Raw genomic sequence first — 25,507 nt, forward strand, 5'->3', positions numbered from 1 at the left:
AAGCCCCTGCCCCCTGCACCGAGTCCTCCTGGAGACAGACAGGGCTGCATGAGGTGGCCCCGAAAACCCTGGAGCCTTTCCCTGCCTTTAGGCAAGTGGAGGCCTGGGGGAGCCTCGTAGTCCCAGTGCCCCCCAGCTGCATACACAGCATGCAGCAGCAGCATGCCACCCCCTCAGCCATCAGCACACCACCACCAAACCCCTGCCAGCACACCTGCTGTCCCCCGCTTGGGCACACACCTCCTCCATTGTCAGGACAGCCATCTCCATCCTCCTGGGCTGGAGGAGCCCAGAGACCCAAGCAGGAGTGTGGGTGTGCTAGGCACTGAGCAAAGCTCCAGCCTCCCAGATTAAAAGCACAACAGGGCCTCAGCCTGATGTGGAACACGGGCCCCCAGCAGGTGGAAAACCTGGAGCTGAAATGTAGAACACTGGGTCATGGCGGTGGTGTTTCACACAGAAATCATGACTGGAATGGCTGTGCAGAGCATCCAGGGGAGGCTGGGCACACTTGCTGACAGGCACAGCTTCCTCCTGCCTGTGGTGTGGGCAGCAATGGGCTGGTGTAGACTCTGGAGTGCTTAGGGGGTCTGGGGCAGGATGTGTGAGGACCCTGATTCTGAACCCTTGCCTGTGTGGGGTTTAACTCCTTGGTCTGTCTACTTGGGCCTCAAGCACCTTGTCCTGCCCCAACCCATTTGGTGTCTCAGAAGAGGTGCCTGAGTCCTCCTTGGAGGTGCCTTGTGAGCCCAGTGGGTTGGCAAGGGCGGCTGAAATCTCAGCCTGTCACTCAGTGGATGCCATTAGCCCAGGGAATCTACCCTGAGGGTCCCCAGTTCAGTGTGGCAGCCCTACACAGCCCCTCTGTGCTGCACAGCTCTCTCAGCCCCGGCAGATGCCGGGGTCTGTGCCTCCGTGTCCCCATCTCGTGCCAACACCAGGCTTGGCTGTTCTTGCTCACCTACAGGCCAGCAACCTTCTGACCTTTGAAGCAGCTGATGGAGGCTGATGGGTGAGAACAGGGGAGCTGGGGGTGGCAGGACTGGTACCAGGGACTCCTCAAGGGTTAACAGCTCAGAAGCAGCGATTCCAGTGGCTGGCAGGGAAGAATCTGAGTCAATTATTCCCAGTCTTGGAAATCATCAGCTTCTCTTCTTTTTTTTTTTTTTCTTTTTTTTTTTTAATTGTGTAAGTATAAATAGTGCTGCTTGCTGCCCTCCATCCGTGGGAGCAGAAAGACTGTTGATTTATATGGTTTTCCTGACATCACATGAAGTGGTGGAAAACTGAATGGAGCCAGCATTTTTCCTGCATTACGTAATGCCCCCTCCCTCCCAGCCCAGCTCTGCTATTCCTGCAGGAGCCTGACTGTTCTTTAACCTTTGTTTACTTCAGCACAAACCCTTGCTTTTTTGCTTTTTCTTTTCTGCTTTTTTTTTTCCTTTTTTTTTTTCTTTTTTCTTTTTTTTTTAATTTTGTTTTATTTTTCTTCCCTTATTCTTCCCCTTTGCAATCACCCGCTTGGTTTTTATCGAGAGGCATTATCTGCTTATAAAGCAGCAGCAGTCTGGCTCCATTGCTCCCTGACAGCTCCCCTGTGCCAGCTCTGGTACTGGAGCCTGTCCAGAGCCGTGTGTGCTGGGTGCTGAGCATCACCAGCTCCTCTCCATTTGTCCAGCTGCAGTGGGCAGTGATTTTCTTTTACTCCTATTCAGTGGCTAAAAGCGACAGCTGAGGGCTTGGGGTGCTGGTCCAGATGATGCTCAGTCACTCATCCTGTCCCTACCTCTGGTCCTTAGGCTGAGCCCTGGGCTCACTCTCTCTCTGGCCTGGGCTGTGGGGCTTGGGATCCCCCGTGCAGGACAGAGGCTCTTTTCTCTGCAGTTCCGTGTGCTGGGGGAGCTTCACCGCTGCCATACCGTACTCCGACCTGAAACAGGCCCCTCAATTGTGTTCTGAACTCGAGTCATGAGCTTTTCATCTGGCTCGGGAGCACGTGTGAGATCATCTTCAGCACCCCCCCTCCCCCCGCTTTTGTACCAATTCTTCAAGGAATGTTTAAATTTTCCAGTCCTGTTCTTTCTAAATTTGGAGCGTCTGTTTACTCCCAGGATTCGGAAAGAATGTAACAATATCATCAGTGACAAATCCCTCCCAGCTCTTCACTCAGCATCCTCCTCAGAGAGCAGGCTGGCCGTGACCCAGGTCCCCTCCAGCCCAGTGGTGCCACGGCCATCGGACACGGCTGCAGAGAGCTGTAATTGGACGGCTGCAGTGATCTGGGTGGGGGCTGAGATTTCGGGGATTTTGGGGGAATCTGTAAAAGACAGGTGACTTTGCCGCAGGCAAAAAGAAGTAGCGAAAAATGAAAGGGGATTTCCATTGCAGGAGCTGACTTGGGCTGCCCAGGCATGAGTGAGTTTAGCACTGAAGCACTGGCTGGAATTATTTTAGGCAAAAGGACTCAGAGATAGATGATTTTAATTAAAACAACAACAACAAAAAAAAAATTTAAAGAAAAAACACTTTTCTTTTTTTTTCTGTATAGGGACAGTCCTAAAAAGAGGTTAAACATCAGGGCAACTGAACATGACTGCTCATCCTTTGCTGAAAATTCCGTAATGCATTCTCGTGTCGTGTTGGTGAGAAGCCACATGCCAGCCACACATCTCCCTTGCTGCCTGCTCCTCTTGAAACATACTAGGCTGGAGCTGTTCTGCAGGAAAAGAGAAGATGAATGAAAAAAGCCAAGCTAGGCAGGTGTGAAAGCAGGGCAGAGCAGAGGGGGCTTGCTTTCAGTCCGAGTCTCTGAGACTGGAGTGACAGCATGTGCATCCAAAGCTTATTCATGGCATATGCTGAAGACAGAAGCTTAGCAGGATCCAAAACCAGGATTGAGGTGTCTTTTCAAACTCAATGTAAGGAAAAAAATAAAAAAAAGAAAGAAAGGAAATACCCTGAATACCCACACTTTCGTCACACAATCAGAATATTCTGAGTTGGAAGGGAAGATCCACAAGGATCATCAAGTCCAACTCTTAAGTGAATGACCCGCACAGGAATCAAACCCTCAAACCCACAGCCTTGGGTGTCATTAGCACAATGCTCTAACCATGTGAGCGAATCTCAGGGTTCATCACTCACAAGCTGTCTGATGGGAGTGGGGAGGCAGGACCTGAGTGCCACTGCAATGTGATGGTCACAGTCCTCATCATCCGCCCTGCACAGCATCATGATTTCACCTGTTGAGTTTGGGCTGTGAGTGTGTCTGCAGGAGACATAGCATGAGAAATATGCGCTAGCTGGTAGGTTTTGTCCCCTGACTCCAGCAGAGCCTCTGCTCACTGAATGGGCCTGAAGGTGCCCTTGTAGATTGAGCATTAGGGCTATTTCAGGCACCCTCAGGCTGTAATGTCTAAGAGCACCTGGGGACTTATTGGCATGAATCCATCAGATGTACCTACAGGATTTTCCTTCAACTCTGATTACTGTCTCTGAACCTCCTGCAAGCACCTCTGTCCACCTGTGGCCATGTCTATCCCATAGCATACTGTGATGAACCCAAAGAAGCAGATGCTTGGCTGCCAGGAGTGTGGGTATGAATAAGGAGGGTATGGGAGTGGGATGAGACAGGAAAAAGAGCTCCCATAAGCCTCTAAATTTCTTGCTTTTTCCAGATTTGGGAGTTTTGAAGAACCAGCTTTGTAAATAATGTGAATGGGGATTCTGGTAGTTCTTCATCTAAAATTGCCCACATGATGGTCAGGAATGGAAGAAGGGCTGTGCAGGGGCTTATGTCCAGCTTTTCTTCAGGCTGTAGGTGGTGAGGTGCGTGGGAATTACCTTTGGTGATGTTTTTCTTTTGACAGTCCAGAGGACTGGAGGTAGTATGCTGATACCGGCCTAGAGGGAAAGGCATTTTTTAAAAAATCAAATGGGAATACCAGGGTTTGTGGTTTTACAATCCTGGAGGTTTAGGTAACTCTCTGAACCTCCCTTCCTCTCATGAAAAACATCCCTGGAGGAGTTGCTTCCTTTCCTTCAGCAAAGCTATCTGGGACCACTTTAGCCATGGCAGGACTGTTTTCTTGTCCTCTAGCCCCTCTTCAGTGGGTGCTGGCATCCAGCTTTAGACACCCAGCGTGGCGGGTGCCCTAGGGAGTGCTCCCAGTCTCCTCAGGCACTGAGGCAAAGTGCCCCCTTCTCACCCTGAACCACAACCAGGAGATGCCTGGGAGGCTTTCAGCCCCGGCAGCACCAGTGACTGCATCCCTGGGAGGGGTTAAGCCAGGTCATGTATGTGCAAGGCTGATTGTATTCCAGACCTATGCTCTAAACCTCCCTGTTTAGCAACGCTGTCGTCAGACAACTTGTTTTCCCGATTCTATAATTACCCTGAGGAGCTTCCCTTCCCCCTCTGGCCGTGTTTTTAACCATTGGACCCAGAAAAGGCAAGCAAAAGGGTCAAAGGCAGAGTGGGACAGAGGAGAAGGGGCTTAGGGAGGAGCAGCCCTCTGGATGCCTGAGAAAACTGCTGTGTAATTTCATTTCTCATTTCTGGAAGGGTCAATGGGAGAAAGGCAACTTCCCCAGTAAGAGATCCTGAAGGGCAGGAGCCACTGCCCAGTTACAGTTTCCTTCCTTTTGAGAAATCTGCCTCCCCTCATCTGCCTCCCCCTTTTCCTTGGGCCTGCGTGCTTGGAAAAGGTCGTCACTGGCAATTATTACCAGGTCACCGTGCTGGGTGGAGAGAGGAACCGCTGGCCCTGCCCAGCTGGGCTTGTGCCAGGCTATAGGCACTGTCCTGACAGGGTATGTAGGTGCTGGACAGGGACTCATCCTGCTCCCTGCTCTTGCAGGAGGATTGCATGAGTCTCTCCAACCCATTGCAGCAGATGTTTTTCCAGTCAGTGCTGTGGCAATGAGAATGAAGTGAGGCTGACGAGGCTGGGCAGCTCTCCCTGGGTGATGCACCTCTTGTCTGCTAAACAGGGGCTGGAGGCAGGATGGGTGACATCCTGGCAGGGAGGAGCATCTGGGAAAAAGGGACAAGAGGCAGCAGCTGATACATGGAATGTATTTCTGCACTATGGATATTGCCTTTTATCTCTCTGCTTGCTAACTGCCCTCTGCCCCAAGTGCCAGTCCCTATACAGGTTTTGTCAAAAGGGTGAAGAAAATGAGGAGAGAGCAGAGAGGTGAATGGTGCCTGGGGAATGGTGGCTGCAGGTGGCATCTCCGTGTGGCTGGACTTCACACTGGTGGAGGCAGGGGGCTGCTGACTGTCTGTGATCGCTTGTCTTTTGCTGAGGATCAGAGGGGTGTGGGACACTGGTAAGCCTCCTGCATTGAGGTCTGCTTGGTGGTGTCATGCCCAGCTTCCCACCTGGTGCTCCCAGGAGCCCTGAACTGAAATCTCAGTCCAAACACATCTGGAAGGACCCTGGCATTACCAAAATAACTTGTGCTCTTGGAAACCTGAGGGAGCTGGACAACCAGAGGGCTGTGAGGGAAGGCAAATTTTGTTTGTGCATCTCTGTGTCAGGGGAAGATTGAGTATTGCACCCCCTGATTCACCACATGCTTCCTGCAGCATCCCCCTCGCCCACTGCTCCTGCATGACCCAGTGACCCCTGTAGAGTGACTAGGTCCCCCCAGTAGACCCCCCAGCCACAGCCACCAGAGCAAGTCACAGCTGGATCACCCACCAGCATGGGTAGAACACTGCTGGCATGGTGGCAGAGGCACACAGAAGGATCTCCATCCCTGGCAGGCGTTGGCACTCGCCACCAGCATCATGCACCCTCCTTTGTAGTTACAGTGGTTGCAAATGTGGGGGACCACAGATCCCCCTGGGGACCTGCTGTGGTAGTCACTTCCCAAGCATGGCTTGTGGGGGAAGGCAGCCTCTCTCTTCCAGCCTAGTTGGAGCACGCTTTGAATTTTATCCAACCTCTGACCCACATCTGATAATAATCAAACCATATTTGTTACAACAACAAGGCTCGTTAGGAGGCTGGCTCCGCTCGGGGTGGGGGGGAGGAGACAGCACTTAGTTAATGCCAATGACCTCATCTCATGTGATGTCATTCAAAGGAAAAACACTGAAGTCACTCACATATGGCTCAGCCTGGGGTTTTTCAGCCCATAAAGCTTCAGATTTTCAAAGGCACAATACATGCCCCCCCTCCCCGTTTCTCCCCCGCTTACTATAATCCTGAATGATTTTCTGGAGGCCTGGGCTCAGACCAATAAACTCGTAAGGAGCTGTGTGGAGATGTATTAAGGAGTCCTGCGGGTGGGAAGCAGGGAACAAGTAATTTTCTCCTCCAGAACAAATGCAAAGAAGAAAATACATCACTCCCCACCTGCTTCAGAAGCCATTGGAGATGGACAGACCCCCTGTGAGACCAGGAAAGGCCATTCCTACATGCCCCCTCTTGCTGGAGTTTTGCACGTGGGAAGGCTTTGGCAGAGGGTACATCTCCAGACCATGGTCCTGCTTGGCTGGGACCAGGCAGAGAACTCCGTCTGATGTGGCCACGCACAGGTGTGAGCAACCCAGTGCCAACAGCCCCTTTTCCTGTCAGCTGTTGGGACCCATTCATCTCCAGCTGTTTGGGACCATTCCAGGATGAGCATCCTCCTGGGTGATGTTCTCAGTGGAGATATTAAGATAAGCTGGTCATTAGGGACTTGCTGTCTCGTCTCCAGCTCTGCGCTGCAGCAGAGAATTCGGGAGAAGTTATTTAATCTTTTGTGGCTCAGTTTCTCTCTTGGGAAACTGAGATCATGGCATTGCCCTTCCTGGTGCTGGGGTCCAGAGTTAAGCATCGCCCAGGGGACGCAGGTTGGTCCTGCCAGGAGCCGCTGTGGAGAGGGGGTGCAGCCGTGGGGTGCCTTCACGGTACGAGGAGCAGCAGGGAGCCGGGATGGAGGGTGGTGCTGCATCCCCCCCACGTTGTGGGGGTTTGATCGCACGCCGCCCTGGCAGCCGCTAAAATGAGGTGTGGGCATGAGCTTCCTCCCACCACGTTCCTGTCCCCATAACTGCACGGGGCCAGAGCCGGCGTGGTGCAGCGATCCATCTCCCGCCGCGGCCGCTCGCTGCGGGGGGCTTGGGGCAGGCGAGAAAATCGCGGTTGCGCCTTTAAGCAGGGAGCGAAGCATATGTCAGCCCGGCGTTGTGCTGCGTGTCTGTGTGCTGAGTAAGGAATGCGGCCGCATGCCTGACCCGTTAGCTATGAGCGCGGTACGGGCGCGCAGCGAGCGCGGCGGCGGATGGGGCGGCTGCTCCCGGGCTGAGCTCACTCGGGCTGGAGCGGGCGGCCAAGAGCGGGGCGGCCGGGCAAAGGGGGCTGCGCCGAGCCCCCCTACCCCGCTCGGCTTTTTCTTACTGGTTTTTATTTTTTCAGCCTGAAGGCTGGAGCTGGCGGGAGGCTGGCGTTGCTCTGCCGCAGGGGCGCTTTTTTGGTTTTTTTAGTATTCTGTTTGCCCGCCAGCTGTTGTTTGGCGACGGTGAGAGGTGCCCCCGCGAGCCGCAGCCCAGCTGCCTGGATGCCCGTGGATGTAATGATTGCTCCCTCCGAGGACCAGTTCTGGACAGACATGCGCGAGGGGCAGATGAAGCTGAAAATAAGGGTGCGGAGGATGAAGGAGAGCAGGGACAAGAGAGGTTTGTTAGCCGGCCCGGCGTCTTTCCTTGCGATGGGGACGGAGCGGGAAGAGGGGGCCGCGCCGCCGGAGCCCTGCTTTGCCCGGGGGCCGGAGATCGCCTTTGCCGAGTGGCCGGCGGGGAGCGGAGCGCGGTGCTGGCGATACAAAGAGCGCAGGCAGCTGGCGAGCGGGGAGCGTGCGGAGGGGAGCGCGGCGGAGCGATGGCCGGTCCCCAGCTAGGAAGGATGTGCGCAGCGCTGGCGGAGGCGGCCGGGCTGGGACAGGAGCTGCACGGAGAGGGCAGCTCCTTCAGGCAGGTGAGCAGCTGCCTGCAGCGAGTAGAGGCTTCTGCAGCGGGCCCGGCGCTAGGCAGCCCTCCCAGCCGGTGTGGGGTCCGGCGAGACTGTCTGGCCGCGGGGACCGCTCCGCGCTCCCCTGAACCCTTCGCCGTCCGGGCAAGCTTGGCGAGGGCGCGGACGGAGCGGAGAAGGGAAGGAGGAAAGCTGCGGGAGCCAGGAGGATCTGCCGCCAGCATCTCTGTGCCCTCGGGCGCCGGGTTGCGGGGGCGGAGGGGCACCGGGTAGAGGGGAGTGCGCGGGGCTAGGACAGGCGGGGACGGCGAGGAGAACAAGGGGCCATCGGCTCAGAGCGCTGCGTTGCTGCCCGCATCCAGGCAGCTGCCCGCCGGAGCCATTTCGCTTCACCAGCGCTGCCCTGCCTGCTCATCTTGGGTGGTTTCTTTCAGAAAGGGGTTTTGCAGTGTTTCCACTCCTCCAGTGTCAGGGCGAAGGGCAGGCGGAGGAAGGGGATATTAACTGGTGCAGCTTAAAAATATGTCGAGCCTGGGATGACCTAGATTACCGAAGGGTTGAATCAAGCAACTTCCCCTCCATCACCACTTAAAATGGGAGGCTGCTAAAAGTGCTTGACAGGTTTTTGTGGCATGAAGCACATAACCCAGTGATGGTGTCATTAGTAATAAGTCACTCCTGGAAATGACACGTTTTTCTTTACTTAGAACGAGTGAGCCTGGTCCAAAGCAGGCACAGTCACCAGAGGAAAATCAAGCTCAACAGCTCGAGGAGTGTGTCTGTGGTTGTGTAGGCGGAGGGCTTCCTTTCTGCTGCTTTTCCTTTTCTAAAAGATGTTTCCCGTTTCTTTGGGAGAATGGGAGCAGGGTCTGGGACCAGCCTGCAAGGCATGGAGGCTGGCACAGGTTGGGAGGCAGCAGGGCACTGTAGCAGCAGATGGACAGAGGCTGTTTGGGGTGATCATTGGGGAAACAGGGAATGCACATGAATCCATAATAGGGCTGATTAATCAGCTTTCTCATCCCCACTGCCTGGAAGAAAAAAAACTAGCCAACAGTGGGGTGATGAATTTTGTACCAAATGAGGGGATGGTGAAACCTGGGCAGGGGAGTGGGGGAGTGGAAAAAGAGACTGGTTGAAAACTGGACATCTCTCTCCAATGTGCTGAGATGGAGGGACATAAAAGAGCATCAGCCAGGAGAGGGCAAGCTGGGCAGGCTGCAGAGCACCAGGATTTCACCAGGCTTGTGGGAAGGATGCACAAGCAAACGGGCTGTGTCCACATCAGGCATTGCTGGGAGGGATGGGCAAAATCAAAGGAGACTATCTGGGGAGACAGTGAGGATGGAGGCAGGGGAAAAATTTAGACACGTCCCAGGCAGGAGGAAATGCTGACAAAGCCCCGGAGCTCCCTGGAGCACAGTGAATAAGGGTGGCAGTAAGCAGTGTTTCATCATGCCGCCCAGCTTAGCTGCCGGCACCAACAAGCTCCCTCCCACCCAGCACCAGAGTCAGGGAGATGGCGTTTTGCAAAGAGGGATTTTCCCAGCGGCTCTGGGGGTTGGTGTGCAGTTTGCCAGGCTCCTCCATTTTCTGTCCTTCAATTCAACCTGAGGCAGAGATGCTTGACCGAGCACTCAGGCTCATTGTCATAAGAAGGCTGAGCATGATGCAGGTGAGGGCTGGGGTTTTGCAGGTCCCTCCAGTTCTTGTCTTCTGATGTAGCTCAGTTCAGCAAGGCGCTTTAACACGGATGGATCAGAGTTCTGGGAACAGCATGTCCCCCAGTGGCTGGGCTGATGAAGAGGGGATATCCAGGCACCATCCTGGCCACCAAGACAACACAGCAGCGAGGGAGCCATGCCGGCGTGGCGGCTGCTCCAACAGCAAGCCGAGGCGCGTGCTCGCTTGCATGCCCCGCTGCTCCTTGCCACGTGCCGCCCTGGCAGCAGCTCTCAGCCGCCACAGGCATTTTAATGAGAGCCGGGCAGAGACTGGCCTCTCTCAGCCCCCTCAGCTGCCAGAAGCTTTAGCGGGGCAGAGGGTCTCCAGCACAAGCACAGGCACAAAACTCATTGGTGGGGCTGTGGGCTGCCGCAAAACCCCTGGCAGCTGCTCAGGGAGCCGGTCTCTGAACAGCTCCGGCTGCTGCTCTCTAACTCTCATTATTGCAGCGATGAGGGTGGGCTGTAAAACACATCTTTAATACCCCTGTAGGTCTCCTTCTAGCTTCCGGTGTGAGAGCTGGAGATGAGGAGTGAGGTGTGGCAGCTGCTGGCCCAGGGAGCATTTCCAGCTCTGGATCCCCTCCTCCTTGCTGCCTCAGACTGATGGCACAGCAGAGTGACATGTCACCTCTTCCCTGTTTCTTGGTGGGGACCTTTGAGCCTGCGGTGCACAGGGGAGCCACTGAATAGGACATGCTGCTCAGTGTGTCTCTGGGGGAACTTCTGTGAGACTCATGGGACTGGGGGTGTCCAACAGGCATGTGACTCTCTCTTGAAGAGCAGTTTTGGGGTGAGGTGGGTGCCCTGGGCAGTGCTTTCTCAGCTTCTTGCAGTCAGCGGGGCACAGCATCAAGGTCAGAGCTGCTGGGTTGTTTCAGAGGCCTCTCAAGGAGGTGGTGAATCTGTGGGGCTGGAGATGAATGCCAGAGCGCAGCCATCAGAGCAAGGTGTGAGAGGCTTTTCAAGCCGCAGCTCCAGTTTACACCTTCAGCCTAGAAGGATGGCCTCAGTGCAGGGAGGGACACAGGGAAAAACAGGGAGCTGGGATATCCATGCCTTATGTGTCCCACATCTTCCTTTTATCCTCAGCAGCATCTCTGTTGACATCTCATGCAGCTTAATGGATTGTAAATCCCTAAAGCTGAGGCTTACTACCAGAAGGAAAATAATGCCACACCACATCCCTGTCCCTAGCCAGGACTTTGTCACCTTCCATGTCACCTTTTCTGCACCACCACTGCTGCCCAGCCTTGGCAGAGAAGGGCACAGAGCAACTCACAGGTGACAGATTTTGCCTGTGGTGTTGTCAGTGACCCTAGGATGTCCCCAGAGACCACCTGAAGGTGACAAACAGGGCAGTGGAGGGCTCCCCAGCTGTGTCAGGGTCTCAGCTCAGCAGTGCAACATCTCTGTCCGTACATCTTGTAATGTCCTTCCATGTCTATGTTTTTGTTCATTTTGGTTACTTGTGTCTCAGGGCAGACACTGGTGCAGGGCCTGGCAGAGGGGCTCCTCACTGTGCAGTTTGCTGTTGGAGGGGAGTCACACAGCTCCCCACAGCTGCAGCAGTGCAGGTACCACAGGAGCCTGTTCAAAGGTGCTGCTGGCATCTTCACCCTGGCCTGATGGACAGGCTTGGACAGGATTCCCAGGGTGTTTGCCTACCCTCTACAGCATCTGTTTGCACAATAAATCCAGTTTCACTGGGAGGTTATCATAGATGTTCTGCTGGAAAATGCACAGAGCGGGGGGCCTGGAAAAGATGGGGATAGGGGAGAAGTTGTAGTGTTTTCCCCTCTCCTCTGTTTGACAGAAGGGCCATGCAGAGCAGGGCTGAGGGCTGGGAATCTGCAGGACACAACAGGAGGTGGAAGGGTGATCAGCACCCTGTGAGTGAAAGCTGGTGTGGGGGAGATACAAGGTCTCCAATGTTGCACTATTCTGGCACTAAGTTGCTGCAACACCCTGTGCTTCAGTGTGATTTTCACTTCCAGGAGGGTGATTTTCACTTCCTAGGCCTCTTAGAACCTGCCTGATGATGGTTCTTGGCTCCTCTTTCCTCCATTTTCAGCAGCAGCAGTGAAAGCATCCCCATTTTTGTTCTGGTTCCCTTCCCTTCCAGTTTCCGCTTTTCTTCATGGGCACCATCTCTGCCTCAGGTAATTGCAGTAGGCCGGCAGACACTGTTTTTTCCAGAAAATGGTTTTGAGAGCCCTCCATGGTGGAGCCATGAGCAGCTCATTGGGCTGTGCCACACAAGGACCAACTCCTCCCCAACAAGCCCTCACCAGGGGTAGGGGAGCATCCAGAAGAAACCAGAGAACCCCAAACACCCACTCCATGACAGATGCAAATCCTTCCCGAGCTTAATTCCACACGTGCCAAGAGAAACAGTGCTCCTGGCAGCAGCATTGTGAATAAAAGAGGAAAGGCTAGAGCTGGTGCTACCCTGGCTCCTCACCTCATTGAACTCTGCTGCTTTCTCCCAGCAAAATCTGGGATCCACAGCCTGGGGCATAGAGGGGAGGAAAGTCCAGGTATCAGTTGGAGCTCAGCCAGGGACATTCACTGCCTTTAGGATTGTTTGAAGAGCTGCTTTGCTTTCTAAAAATGAAAGGCATGCTGGAGCAGCCGCTGCAGGGTGGGGTGAGCGTTGCTTCCATGTTGGGATGGTGTCAAGTACCCGGCCCCATCTCTAGGGTTTCCCCCAAGCCCAGGCTGCCCTCAGCAGCTGCAAATAAGGGGGAGATGAGGACAGGTGGGCTGGGAGCATGCCTGAACTCCCGGACACAGGGCTGAGGCTTTGCTTGGGACAAGCGAGATGCATCATTTCAGGTGCCAGCATCCTTCAGTTGTGGCAGCCTGCCCAGGTAGGCACTGCAGCTAAGGGCGCTGCTGCCACTCTACAAACATCTCTGCCTGCTTCACAGCTCCCTCAGCTCCTGCCTGGACTTCCCCAGCAGGGCTGGCAGAGGATCTGCTGCCAGCTGAGTGTGATGGGGGCGGGCAATGGAGAAAGAGCAGCATGCCCTGACCTGCTTGAACTATGAGATCACCTTAAAGAGTCATACAAACCCATCCACTGCCCTGGGCAGCTCCTGATGGATGTGAGTGAGTGCAAGAGGCTGGGCACCTATGGACCAGAGCAGGTACTGATCCCTGGGGCTGCATTTGTGTGCACTGTGCTCCCCAAAACTGTGCCGTGCTCCTTCAGAAAAATTCCCATGTTGTTTCACACAAGCCCAGGGTCAGATCTGTGCCCCACTTAAACTCAAGTGCTGCAGGCTTCTCTAGGGGCAACTGAAGGAAGCACTTCACACGGGGTATCTGCCCCAGCATCCCCCAGGCACAGGGGCAAAGCAGGGAGGTCACATGTGTCCATGCAGAGTTCTGGCTAGTGATGGACAGTCCTTGGCAATGGGGACACAGTGCAGGGATGAGCAGTAACCAGAGCTATGCTGCACCTGTGCTGGGCCTCCTGCTTTTGCTCTGATTTAATGTCCCAGTTGAGAGGTGATGTCATTTTGGAGGGAGCTAGACAAAAGGAAGTGCTGGAAAAGATAAGGTGCTTTAACTCTACCCCTCCTGTCTTGACTGGGTTTTGAAGCTGAGAGATGTGTTAGCTGCCAGACAGGAAAACGTGAGAGGGGAGTGGAAAGAGGTTTGTTGAAGGACACCTTCCCCTTAGGCCAGTGGGAGCTGACACCAGGAGGTGCTGAGACAGAGTGAGATGGAGGACCTTGGATGTTCCCAAGTGGTGTGAACATGATTTTTTGTGCACTGCTTTGGTTTCTCCATCACCTTCATCTTCATCTCACAAACATGTCAGGTGGGTAGTCTGCAGCACCAGTCATGCCTCTCTAGAGCGTGGGTGCCACACCAGCAGCCAGAAAGGTGCTCCAGAAGGATAAACAGAAATGTTGCCAAAATGCTGGAGAAGGTAAATTGAGAATATGCCAAGGCTGCCCTGCATCCAAAGGGGAGAGGGACTGGCTTGTTAAAAGGTCTTGTTGAGCTGTGGAGATGGGTCAAGGATTCTTATGGTGCTCAAGCTTTCAAAAGGATCTCGTGGGAGCATGCTGGTCCCTTTGACAGTCAAAGGCAGTCAAGCCCCCAAGTCCTCTCTGCCCGTTGGGTGATGTCAAGCTGCATCTGCTCGTTTGCATGGCTGGGAAAACCTCAAGGGAGACTTGAGGCAGATATGACTCAAGCTCCTCTCCATTGCATGAAGCTGCCACCCAGATGTCCCCAGCTGGAGTGGAGTGAAATTAGGCCACTGCTAGCCAGACCTGGCTCTACCCTGGAGTACGGGATCAGCAAGTGAGAGCAAATGAGGATCACCAGTGGTCTTATGCAGCTGTGCAGGACATGCAACAGCACCGGGGCTTTTCCAGCTCCCCTTGCTGCCTGCTGTGCAAGCAGGGGCAAGGCTTTCAGCCCTGCTCAAGCTTTCAGGACTGGCTCTTAGATTTTGGCCATGCCAGACACTGTGACAATAGCTCTGGCCGTCACATGCCAGCTACTGCAACCTCAGCTGGAGGTTTTCTTTCAACACTGGTCTTCAAGGTGCTCAAACTGAGTGTGACTGCCCAGCAGCTTGGTGCAGTAAACTGGACACTGCTTGCTGTCACATTCATCAAGATCAGAGCATGAAAAACAGCAGTGGCCTGCAAGTACTACTATGCCACCCTGGTGTGGCAGAAATCATGGGCTTGGCAGGGCTGGGCACAGGGGCCCTCTCTCAGAAATCACGATGTGTAAGTGTAGCCAGTGCAGCAAGGTTTGGGCTAACCTCCCAGACCCAGGAGCTTTGCATCTCAGTGGGCTTGCTTGTTGTCATCCTGCCCTGATGGATTTTGCTATCAGAAGGTGACCTTGTCCTCAGAATAGTAGGGGGCCAAGAAAAGGACTGTCTCTTCCTGTTATTTGTCTGAATGAAGTTGAGAAGAGCCAACTTCATTGGAGAGGGTATGGGATGCCTCACATGTGCATCAATATCCAGCTGCAACAGGGAAAAATCAGACCTGGTTCTCCATTCCTTTCTCCATGTGTGTGTCACGGCCATCACAATGTGTGTGAACTGGTTAGTGGTGGCTGGTGCCTTGTTGCTCCTGGAGGCTCTGTTGTCAGGGCTGCAGGGTTATCACCACTTTGTCCCCAGCCAGGGCCTCGGGCTGCCAGGTACTGATGATCTCAGCCTTGCTGCTCCATGCTCAATGTCCCCATTTTCTCCACAGGAGGCTTTGCCACCTTCTCATCCTGCTTCCCAGGGCTCTGCGAGGGGAAGCCAGCTGCCATCCTGCCGATGAGCATCTCGCAGCCATGCTTGCCTGTGGCCAACGTTGGCCCCACACGCATCCTGCCACATCTCTACCTGGGCTCCCAGAAGGATGTCCTGAACAAGGTACAGCCCTGTTAAGGGGACACGTCTTCCCTGTCCTATTGAGGACCCCAGTCATGCAGAGGGGTGAAGGTATTAAGGATTCCCCTCCTTCCCAGTGGGAAGGCCACACAGTGCCCTTTGAAAGGTGCCAGCGAGGCTGTGCTGTGATGCCACACCAAGGAAAGAATTTTGTTTAAAGGAAAAGTAATGATGAGAAGAAATAAAGAGGAATTGCAGTTAAAGTGCTGCCAAGCATCTGCCTTCTGCAGCTGTGAGTGAGCCAGCCAGGTGTCCTCATCCATGGCAGTCAAGGAGGGAGAGGGCCCATGACACCAGACTGGAGTCAGAGACAGAAAGGAGGGAGAGAGAAATTATGTACAGGGAGTAGAAGGAAATTAAAGAAAAAAATTACAAGAATGTGAGCCTGGGAGCTGGACTGGCTCCATCAAGCCTGCTGGAAGGGCAGGAACCAACCACTGGAGAGCCACAGTGGAAATCCTGGGGCCAAAATTCTGAGGAGCCAATGCCAGACAGGGAAATTGATGGTTTCCTTCCCTCCCCACCTCCTTGGAGGGTTTGGTTCATGTTTTGGAACTGTGTTTTCTGCCATCCCCACAATGTGGCCACGTGCTGGAGAAGAGAAGCATTTCCCACACAAGGCCTCCGCCCTTGACCTCACACTGTTGCCTATGGATAGAGGGTCCTTCTGGCCACAGAGGTTAATGTAGGGTGCTACCAGTGACTCAGTCTGCTCTGTTGGTGAGATGTCTCCGTTCTCCCTCAGCTGATACTTTCACAGCTTTCAGAGTTTTTGCTAATTTTCTTTCTTGTACTGTCCTATTCCTGTCATACTGGAGTTGTTGGGTTTTGCCCTCCAGAACCCCTTTACAGGTGTCTTTGGCCTTGCTCACCTTACTTGGACCGAAATAAAGATCTGATGAGGTTCAAACCTGTGTCATCTAGATTGACACAACCTTTTCAACTGGTTTCTGCTGTATTATCATCAACTGGGCCAAGGCAGCACTAGGAGACCCACAGGAGAAAATGCTGGGATTGGAAAAAGCAGGGAGTGTGCTTGGCAAGACAGACCTTCAGTATGTGGTGCAGGCAGAACCCAGCTGATCATTTGATGGCTTCTTTCCCACCAGGACCTGATGACACAGAATGGGATAAGCTATGTCCTAAATGCCAGCAACTCCTGTCCCAAGCCAGACTTCATCTGTGATAGTCACTTCATGCGCATTCCTGTCAATGACAACTACTGTGAGAAGCTGCTTCCCTGGCTGGACAAGTCCATTGAATTCATCGGTGAGCTTTTCTTATAGTTGCAGACCCTCCAATTCTCAGCCTTCACAACCTGAACTCTTGTGTCCTCCCTGGTTTTGCTCCCAGCAACTGTTGCCCTCTCATACAAAGGGGCTGAGGGTTGGGGAGGGAGGCTAGAACCAGTTTGCTCACCATTGTTGTTCTCTCTGTTCCCTCTGCCATGCTCCAGACAAAGCTAAGGTGTCCAGCTGCCAGGTGATTGTGCACTGCTTGGCTGGGATCTCCCGGTCAGCCACCATTGCCATCGCCTACATCATGAAGACCATGGGTATGTCATCAGATGATGCTTACAGGTGAGTTTTCCTCTGAGGGTAGCAGGAGGGTTATGCCAGTATGCTTCACTGCAGGGAAGGAAGGAGAAGGAGAGGGTTAGGGCTCCTCAAAGCTCCATCTTGCTTTTGCTGGGTCCCAGTAAAACCAAACCTCCCCTCATAAAATGCATGCAACAAGGAATGGTTGGGAGTAGTAAAAGGGAGTGGGGAGGCAGTCCCACCTCTTAATTCTGGGGCGTCCCAAGGCCCCATGGTTCCCCAAGATCCTTTTCTTTGGAGGGTCTGGTCAGAAGATTCTCGATGATGCCTCTTCTCCCCAAAGGGGCTGAGAGAGTAGGGGTGGCCCACTGAAGGACCAAGCACCAACGGGGCTGTCTGTGCCTCTCGGCAGGTTCGTTAAGGACCGTCGCCCGTCCATCTCGCCCAACTTCAACTTCCTGGGCCAGCTCCTGGAGTATGAGAGGAGCCTGAAGCTCCTCAAGGCCCTAAAGTCAAAAGGTGACTGGGGCGAGGGGGACACCCAGCAGGACCCAGCAGAGGTGGCTGAGAGCGGCCGGCATCCCCTGACACCTACCTCAGAGAAGGCCGAGGATGTGCCGAGGAGCGCCGGCTCGGCATCCCCCACTAGTGACCCCGAGCGGCAGGCCGGGACCCCAAAGGTCCTGTCACCCACCACCCTGCAGCAGGGGCTCAACGGCTTGCACCTCTCCTCCGAGCGCATCCAGGACACCAACCGCCTGAAACGCTCCTTCTCCCTGGACATCAAGTCTGCCTACTCCCCCGGCCTGCGGCAGGACCCCCCTGGGCCCCCTGGACCTGGGGAAGCCCCTAAACTCTGCAAGCTGGACAGCCCCTCGGGCTCGGGCAGCCTCAGCCCCTTCTCCCCAGGGGCGGACAGCCCTGACCGGCCGTCGGGGCCTGAGCTCCTGCTGGAGGCCAAGGTGAGGCAGCGGCGGAAGCACCGGCACGCCGCCGGCTCGCCGGCCCACGGGCTCAGCCTCAACGTCGGCGGGACCTGCGCCACACGCAAGAGCCCCGGCGCCGAGGACGGGCTGCCACCGCGGCTCAGCCAGCCGCCCGCCGCGCCCGGCGCCACCACCGCCACCGCTGCCTGGAGCGGGGTGCACCTGGAGTCCCCCAGCAGCGCCCCGGGCGAGGCCGGCTGGTACTTCGGCAAGGACTCCGGCAGCAGCGGCGGCAGCGGCGGGGGCCTGTTTCCCAGCGCCGGCCCGTACCCGCCGCCGTTCGGCTGCGGCGCGGTGGCGGCTGGCTGTGAGATCAGACTGAGGGACAAGGCGCGGGCCGAGCCACGGGACGGGCGGCACAGCTGGCATGAGGAGGCCGGCGCCGAGAAGCAATTCAAGCGGAGGAGCTGCCAGATGGAATTCGAGGAGACCATGTCCGAGGGCAGGGCTCGGGAAGAGCTGGGCAAAATCAGCAAACAGTCCAGCTTTTCGGGCAGCATGGAGATCATCGAGGTGTCCTGACACTCACCCGGGGTGCCTGGAGACCTGGGACGGGGCTGGGGCGGGGGGATATTTAAGCTGGGGGGAGCGGGAAGGGGGGCGGTGGGGTCGGGGGTGTATTTATACTTGCGCGTGCATTTTCGGGAGCGCAAGCGCTGAAACCGAAGCGAAGGTGGACGAGTCTTTCCAGAGTCAGGAAACATAGTGGCGGATGCTTAGTGTCCCTCCTGCCCTCACCCTGGTCCTTTCCCACCCATGCCCAGGGCGCCCCAGCCCTCAGAGCCCCACACTCAAAATTTGGGCCTAAAACTCAAGTGGGAAGAGGCAGGGGTTGCAATTTTGGCTGTGGTGATGGGGCACAGCACCTGGAAGGGGGACCGCAGCTGCCCCTTCCCTGCACCCTGGTGCACTAAGCATGCTCCCCTGTGTTTCTCTGGCTAAGTATCCTAAAAATGCTGCACTGGAGCAGCCCTATACATATATAAATATATATTATATATAATATAAAGAAAAAAAACCTGAAAACACACACACAAAAGAAAAGGTAAATGGTTTTACTGCAATTTTTATTGAGACGTAAATAATATTTCAATTTTTTTGTTTTGTTTTTAATTTATTGAAGCTGTTCATTCTGGCAATGATTTGCAGACAATGTGGGGCGGTACTTTCAGCTCTATTTTTACTGTGTATGGTATTTAAATCTGAAATACGAGTTTCTAAGCAATATCTGAGGCCTGTGGCTCCTTCTATAGTTAATGTCCACAACATAGATTTCCCCCCTTCTCTCTGGGCATACCAACAAGGGGACAGGAGACTCTTCTGGGCACTTTTTCTAGAAATTACCAAGTAAATGAGCAAACCATAAAACCTTCTTATGACACAAACTGAGCCAGAAAACTCTTCTGGAAGCTGCTGCCTCTTCTTCCCACCTTGGTCTCTGTTTCTTCTCATCTCCATCCCAGCCATTACCACCATCCGCCATCATCCCATCCTAGGCACTGTCCCCATCCTGGCCATCACCCAATCCCAGCCATACCCTCTCTCCTCCCCTCCCCTTCTTTTAGCTGCCCATCCATGCTGGAGACGGAAAGGTCAGAGTCACCTGAAGTGGATGGAAGGCTGCAGGATGTCACCTGCAGCTGCATGGGGAAGCATCAGAAGCTGCCACAGCAGAGGGAGGGATGGGAGGCTGGTGGTAGTTGGGATTTCTTGTTGGCAGGTGTCTTGCCTGCCTGCCCCAGCCCTTCAGTTCCCCCTCACCTCAGCTACCTTGCTTGGGAAGTATGGGCACCACTTTCCCTTTGGGGGCGGCAGTTCTTCTGGCTTCCCACATCCTTTGTTTCACATCTGAGAAACCCATAGGGAGTTTGTATGGGTGCCGGGACTCCCCCGGTCCTGTTGCCTTCCAGGCTGGCTCCCCTCCATCCAGCGGATGATAAGCTGTCCAGACATGAAGCTCTGCAAGCACATGGAGGGGCACAAGTGACTTATTTTCAGATATGGTTGGCTGCTTCCTTCCATCTGGTGGGAAGCCAAGCTCTTGGCCCTAAACCCCGATGTCAGGATTGCTGAGAAGCTGCTTTCTGAAGCTGGAGGCACTGAGCTGCCTCCACTGCAAAGCACATCTCTCCCTGCAGCTGTCTTTGCTTTCTCCCTTGTCTCGCACTAGTTTGCAAAGCTGATACCTCAGGGGTCTGTGTTCGTGCATGTCTGTGTCCTGTGTCATCCTTGGAGTGTTGTTTTTTTTCTTTACTGGGTCCACATGGTTTCTCTCCCTTTCCCTTGTTCCTCCTCTTGTCACTCGTTTCTATCTTTAAATCAAACTACCCGTGACAAAACCAAATTATCTCAGGTTTAAAACTGAACATAAAGCAGAGGCGTGAGGAGCTGCAATCACACAAGGAGGGGCTGCTCGCTTCAGCTCGTTGCTTCCTCAGCCACCTCTGTGTTCGCAGTTGAGGCAAGTCTCCCTGGAGAGTCCTTGTTCTCTTTGGGCTTTGGTTTTTCTGGTTTTCCATGGAGCTATTTGGTGAGATGCTGAGGACCCCCACATGCTCCTGACTGGTTTCCCACAGTGTGGCAGGGAGGGATGGGGGTGGCTGGAGAGCCAGGGACCACCTGCTCCTTTCCCCGCATTACTTTTGATGAGAGTGAGAAATCTCCTAGTCAATCCTCAAAAGCCTACCACCACCCATCATTGCCTCCAGCAACCACCTCAAACCTGCTCAGTGTTGCCAACCTGAACATTGCTCCCTTCTCATCATGAAGCAGTGATGACACTCTTATACTAGACTCCAGAAGGCATTTAGATCCATCCCGTGAGCCAGGCAGCTATTTCAGGAGCTCCATTTGCAGCAGGCTGCCCTAAGTAGGCATCAGTGTCAAGTCCAAGGAGGGAGAAGAAAAAGGCTTCATCCTCCCTCTGGAGCTTCCTCACTGGGCACAGTGTTTGTGTCATCTGCCTCCTGTCCAAGGAGTGCTTCTGGTCCTCCTTCCCCTTCTGCTGCCCTCAGTGGTGGCATCTCTTCCCAAGCATGCCAGTGGTGATTGTCTGCTGATCTCTGCGCTGTAGCACTCAGTCACTGCCATCCCACCGTCCTCCAAGGTTGGTGCCAGCACATACTTACTGAGCTCAGGTCAGACAAGCTGCTGGCAGGAGCTGGTTAGGTATAGCTTTGAGCAATGGAGAGAGGCTTAAATGACTTCCCAAAGGATGTAATGGGAAGGACAACAGGTGGGCACAACCAGGTGGGGAGATGAGACAAAGCACTAGCAAGCTCCCATCTAATCCTTCCTGTTAAGTGACACAGTGTGTTGCAAGCACAAAAAAGCAGATGGAGCAAGTCAGAAAGGAGAGGATACATGTTGTAAATGAGATCCTGAGTGTCTGCAAAGAGGCAGATACATGGTTTGCTTTTTGTCATCTACACTCTGCCATCGCCTGGATGCTTCTGAGACATGTTTGAGGTTTTACACACTATGGACTCCTCTCTCCTCTGAAACCAGAACAAAGAATATTTTAAGATTAGTAGATTATAGACATTCATGACCCACCTCTGCAGCCTTATTTTGATGTAGTTTGCATTCACCTCTCTCCTGTAAATTGGGCATGTGCGTCAGAAACCCTCATATATACAATATTTTAAGACTATATCCAGAAAATAAGCCTTGATGGAGCAGCTCTGCTCAAGTGTCTCCTGCCCATCCTGACCCAAAGCCATCAGGGTCACCAAGTGGCTTGCAATTAACTTAATTTTTATTTTTATTTTTAATCAAACTCTGTCTAATAAACCACTTTGTCCATGAGTCAGAGAGCTGTGAGTTGTCATGAGGATGGATGTGCCGGGTGGTAGTCCTCCACATCATCTGTCAGCCAAGTCTTTTTGTGGGTTCTCACAGCCAGCTGACCCATCCCAAAGCCTCACTGGAATTAAAAATCACCTTTCCATGCCAATCTGATGAGGGTGCATTCATTTGTAGGGACCTACAGAGGTGGAAGTGTGAGCAGTGGAGAGCAAAGTTCTCTTCCTTCAAGGGAGGAACCAACAAAGCTGCTGAGTGTCTGATGGGAGTGGCAATGCCTGCACTTTCCACCACATGAAGGACTGAGCAAATCACAGCTCTCCTTCAGACTAAGAATGACATTTTGCTTCTTTCTCTCCTCTGCCTGTCCTAGGGGCTGAGCCTCCCGGCCACCTCCTTCCCAGCTGAGCAAAGCTGGCAGGAGGGCAGTGATTAGGTTGGCAACACTGAGCCAGAGGCTTGGGTCAGAGCAGGCTCGTCCCTGGCCTCAGCAGCAGCATCCCCAGCCCCTGCTGCTTTCCCAGCCCTTCTCTTTGTCTGCTTGTTTCTTTGGATGTCCATCCCCGTTACATCTGCCCCTTAGGAGACAATGCCCCTCAGAAACCCCTCCTGCTGTCCCCTTTCCCCTCCCATTCTTAATACTAATGATAATAAGCTATCAGTGTTGTCATTGCAATCTATGAATGATAGATTTGAGTATTTATGATTATTATTATGATTATTATGGTTATGATTCTGTACTTTTTTGCTTCTTACTCTTTGTATGTTGCTCTTTGTTTCTCTGTTGTGAATAAAAGCAAGGCCCCATCTCACCTTCTCTCTGCTCCCCGCAGCCCGGCTGTGGCTGACTCGGCACAGCTCCCGGCTGCCCCAAGCCTCAGGAGGCAAACCTTTGTCCAAGGAGCTGGAGGGAGGTGCTTCCTAAGGATATAAAGGCACCCAAACCCGGGGCAGATCCATTCTCTTAACTCTTCCCTTCCCTTCCTGCACCTCCTCTCCCCCATACAGGTTCCTACTCATTTTTGCAAGAGGCGGGAACCCACTGGCACCAACAACAGAGGATTAAATGGCAAAAGCTTAAAGCTTTAAGGAGCATTGGCCAGGCATCCAGTTCATGGAATCAGCTCCCTCCAGGTCATGGTCCTCTCACCTTCTTCAGCTGTCTGCAGGCTGCATCTTCACCCACAGGGGCTTCTTGCTCTGGCATCGCAGCTGCTTTGCAAAGCTGCCCTGCTCAGCTGAGCCTGGGGCATTGGCTGCTGCTTTAGCCACATGCCCTGGGCTTCCTGGGCTTGAGTGTCCTCCTCACACTGATGGTTCCCCTGCTCAGGAACAGCACAGCCTGGGGAAGACACATGGACAGTGCTAGAGCAAGCCCAGTGGCAGAGCCACAGGGAGACATGTGAGTGGCCTCCAGTACCTGGAGGGATTTAGACGGGCTGGGAATAGCTCCCAACATGGGGTTTGGTATAGTGTTTATCAAGCACTGATAAATTGTGGTGTCATGAGCAGAGAGAGGCTGGTGCTGTTTTTTTTTCGCCCATTGCCTGTGCTCCTTGTACAACCTGGAGGTTTCCAGATATCTATAAGGTGTAGGAGGAGACATTAGGGGAAGGGAAGAGGAGCCCCATCTGCACTGTGGTACGAAACCCCTGTACTGTGCCAGCCCCACCAAGAGTCATTTTAGTTTGCAGGGTTTAACACTGCCCTTCTCCAAGTGGCCCAGGCACAGTTTCTTGTCTCTGTCATGACTTTGCTTTGTCATGGGTTGGGGTCCTTCTCATCATGCTGTGCTGAACACATTTCCAAGGTTGCTCTGAGACCACACTGGAGAGGAGAGAGCTCAGGTCTCACCCCTCTCTTGGGGGACCCTGGTAGATCTCTGTTGGGGTCCCAGTCCAGCATCACCCTTCCTACCTCACCTGCCTTTGGAGCAGCTGTGGACAGGGAGGGAGCAGGCAGGTTCCGACCATGCTGGGACTGAGCCTCTTCTCCCTTCCTCATCCCTGTAGGATCAGACCCTTCCTCAGCAAGCACAACACAGAGAGGGGGTCTGTACCCACCCTGGTGTACCTGGGGACTCCCAAGCATGGAAGAGAGGGTCTGGCCGCCAGCCCCACCACACTCCCTTCCTCGCTGTCCATTTGGCCAGCGCCGGCGTCGGACCCGGGGAGACACCCTGCCCCTGCCTCGTCTTTATTTATTTATTACCAGAGGCTGTAAACAGCAGTGCTTTTCTACCCTCTACTTTCTTTTCCTTTCTTTTGTATTTTGGAACAACGTGTTGTAATAAATACCCAAATAGGTGTTTTAACAGCTGGTGTCAGCCTTGGTTTTTGAGGGTCAGACCTCAGGATGCGTTTTTTTGGGAGTTTGGGGAGGGCAATGGACCTTTGGTTGCAGTGATGGGGCCTAGAGCTGGTGGAGAGCTGGACACAGAGCCAGACCTGAACACAGACAGACCTGGATGTACAGCCAGACCCCTGTCTATGTATAGGGCCCAGCAGCTGAAAGCTGCAGCTGGACTAATTCAAAGCAGAGATAAAGCTCACGGCTGAGAGAGTAGTAGCATGAAAATTAATTGGGGTATTCATGAGCACTTAAACTGCAAACCTCCACTCTAGGGGCTTTGAAGCTGTTGTCAGGTGCTAAGCATCCTCTTTCTAATGGAAAGGACTGTCCCAGTCCTCCTCCAGATGGGGACACACACCTGTAGGGAATGGTACAGATTGACAAGCTAAAGAGCACAAAGACATGGAGTGTTTGATTTGATATATACTGGTTTTTGTTGTTGTCGTTGTTTGTTACTACTATTATTATTATTATTATTATTATTATTATTATTATTATTATTATTATTATTATTATTATTATTATTATTCCCAGCTGTGCTCTGTTCCCACCTTGCTCCTGACATAATAGCAGAGTGTAGTCACACGCTTGCTGTGCACTACAGCTAAACACTATAAACATTCCCTGCTCACTGGCAAACTGAGCCGTGCTATGCTCAGGGGGCAGCTGGCGGGTGCCAAGCAGCAGCCCCATTTTGGCTGGACTGTGCTCAAGTGGAAGCTGGTGGAGGCATTTCCCTGCAGCAGGTTTTCTTTGGAGGGAGGAGAAGGCATGAGCAGGCTCCCTGCAGTTCTGGCTCCAGAAAGCCTCAGCACTTATTGACATAAATGCAAAAGGAACATCCGTCCTCACAGCTGCTTTCCACAGGCTGGGCTAAACCCCTATGTCTTTTATAAATTCATTCCCCTTAGCCAGCTTCAATTTCTGGGTGTTTTGTCAAGTTTCACAAAACTACTGTCATCAGCTGCTGCTGGGGTAGAAGCTCAGTGTGAAGCTTCGGCCTCCCGTACATCTGACACCACTAGCAGCTCCAGAGAGGCTGTTTGCATGTCCTTCTCTCTCAACAACTTGTTGCTGTGCGTGACATGGGAAGGGACAATTATTTAATAGAGATACATGAACACTGCTCCCATCTCCCTCCCAATTTACCTACCCCTGGCTTAGTTTTTCTAAGCTCACTACCGAGAGGAAGGGTAGTGCTGCAGTTGAGTCCCCAGAGTTGACATCTTGTGTTTCTACTTCCACAGGCACAATTAAATCTCCTCATGTTTCAGAGAGACTGGCAGCAGCATCCAGGTGGGAGGAAACCCAGGTGAAACTGCTCTTAGCTGGGTCTGGGGTTACAAGTATGTGGAGGCTCTGTCCCCTGGCAGAGGCACCCATGGGTGTGTAGCTAGCACAGCTTCCTCCCCCTGCCCTGCTGCTGGGGCTGCCTCTCCTCTTGTTCCTCGTGGTTTGCACGGCAGAAACCATTACTGCAACGAGAAACCCAGGAACGTCCTTTTTCCAGCTCTCTGGCTTTTATTGACTCAGAATGGCTGCCAAGCCTATAAATAAATGTTCCTTGAGCTAAATATAGCAGCCACTGAAATAGGCTGCTGGCTATTTATTTAGCTTGTGGCCTCTTTGAAAGCTTGCCAGTCCATACTGCCTTTACCTTCATGCCGTCCCACCCAGGGCTGTGGCCACCCACCGCGGGGGCATGGCTGAG

At 53.5% G+C, this 25,507-nt stretch overlaps 1 protein-coding gene across 4 annotated transcripts in view; it reads left to right on the forward strand.

Moving 5' to 3' along the window:
* The window catches only part of DUSP8 (dual specificity phosphatase 8), a 46,343-nt gene extending 22,585 nt beyond the window's left edge, over positions 1–23,758 (forward strand). For 2 of the 4 annotated variants that reach the window (XM_058863432.1, XM_058863425.1), the window contains exons 4-7: positions 14,932–15,098; positions 16,226–16,385; positions 16,573–16,696; positions 17,067–23,758. In XM_058863432.1, coding sequence (XP_058719415.1) covers positions 14,932–15,098; positions 16,226–16,385; positions 16,573–16,696; positions 17,067–18,162 — 1,547 coding nt within the window. In that variant the 3' untranslated portion in view covers positions 18,163–23,758. Of the gene's footprint in view, positions 1–7,000; positions 7,209–7,242; positions 7,676–14,931; positions 15,099–16,225; positions 16,386–16,572; positions 16,697–17,066 lie in introns of those variants that run through there. The other 2 variants (XM_058863438.1, XM_058863445.1) reach the window with 2 other exon arrangements.
* The last annotated feature ends 1,749 nt before the right edge of the window (positions 23,759–25,507 follow it).

The sequence above is a fragment of the Poecile atricapillus genome, chromosome 1, assembly GCF_030490865.1.
Source record: "Poecile atricapillus isolate bPoeAtr1 chromosome 1, bPoeAtr1.hap1, whole genome shotgun sequence".
NCBI lineage: Eukaryota > Metazoa > Chordata > Aves > Passeriformes > Paridae > Poecile > Poecile atricapillus.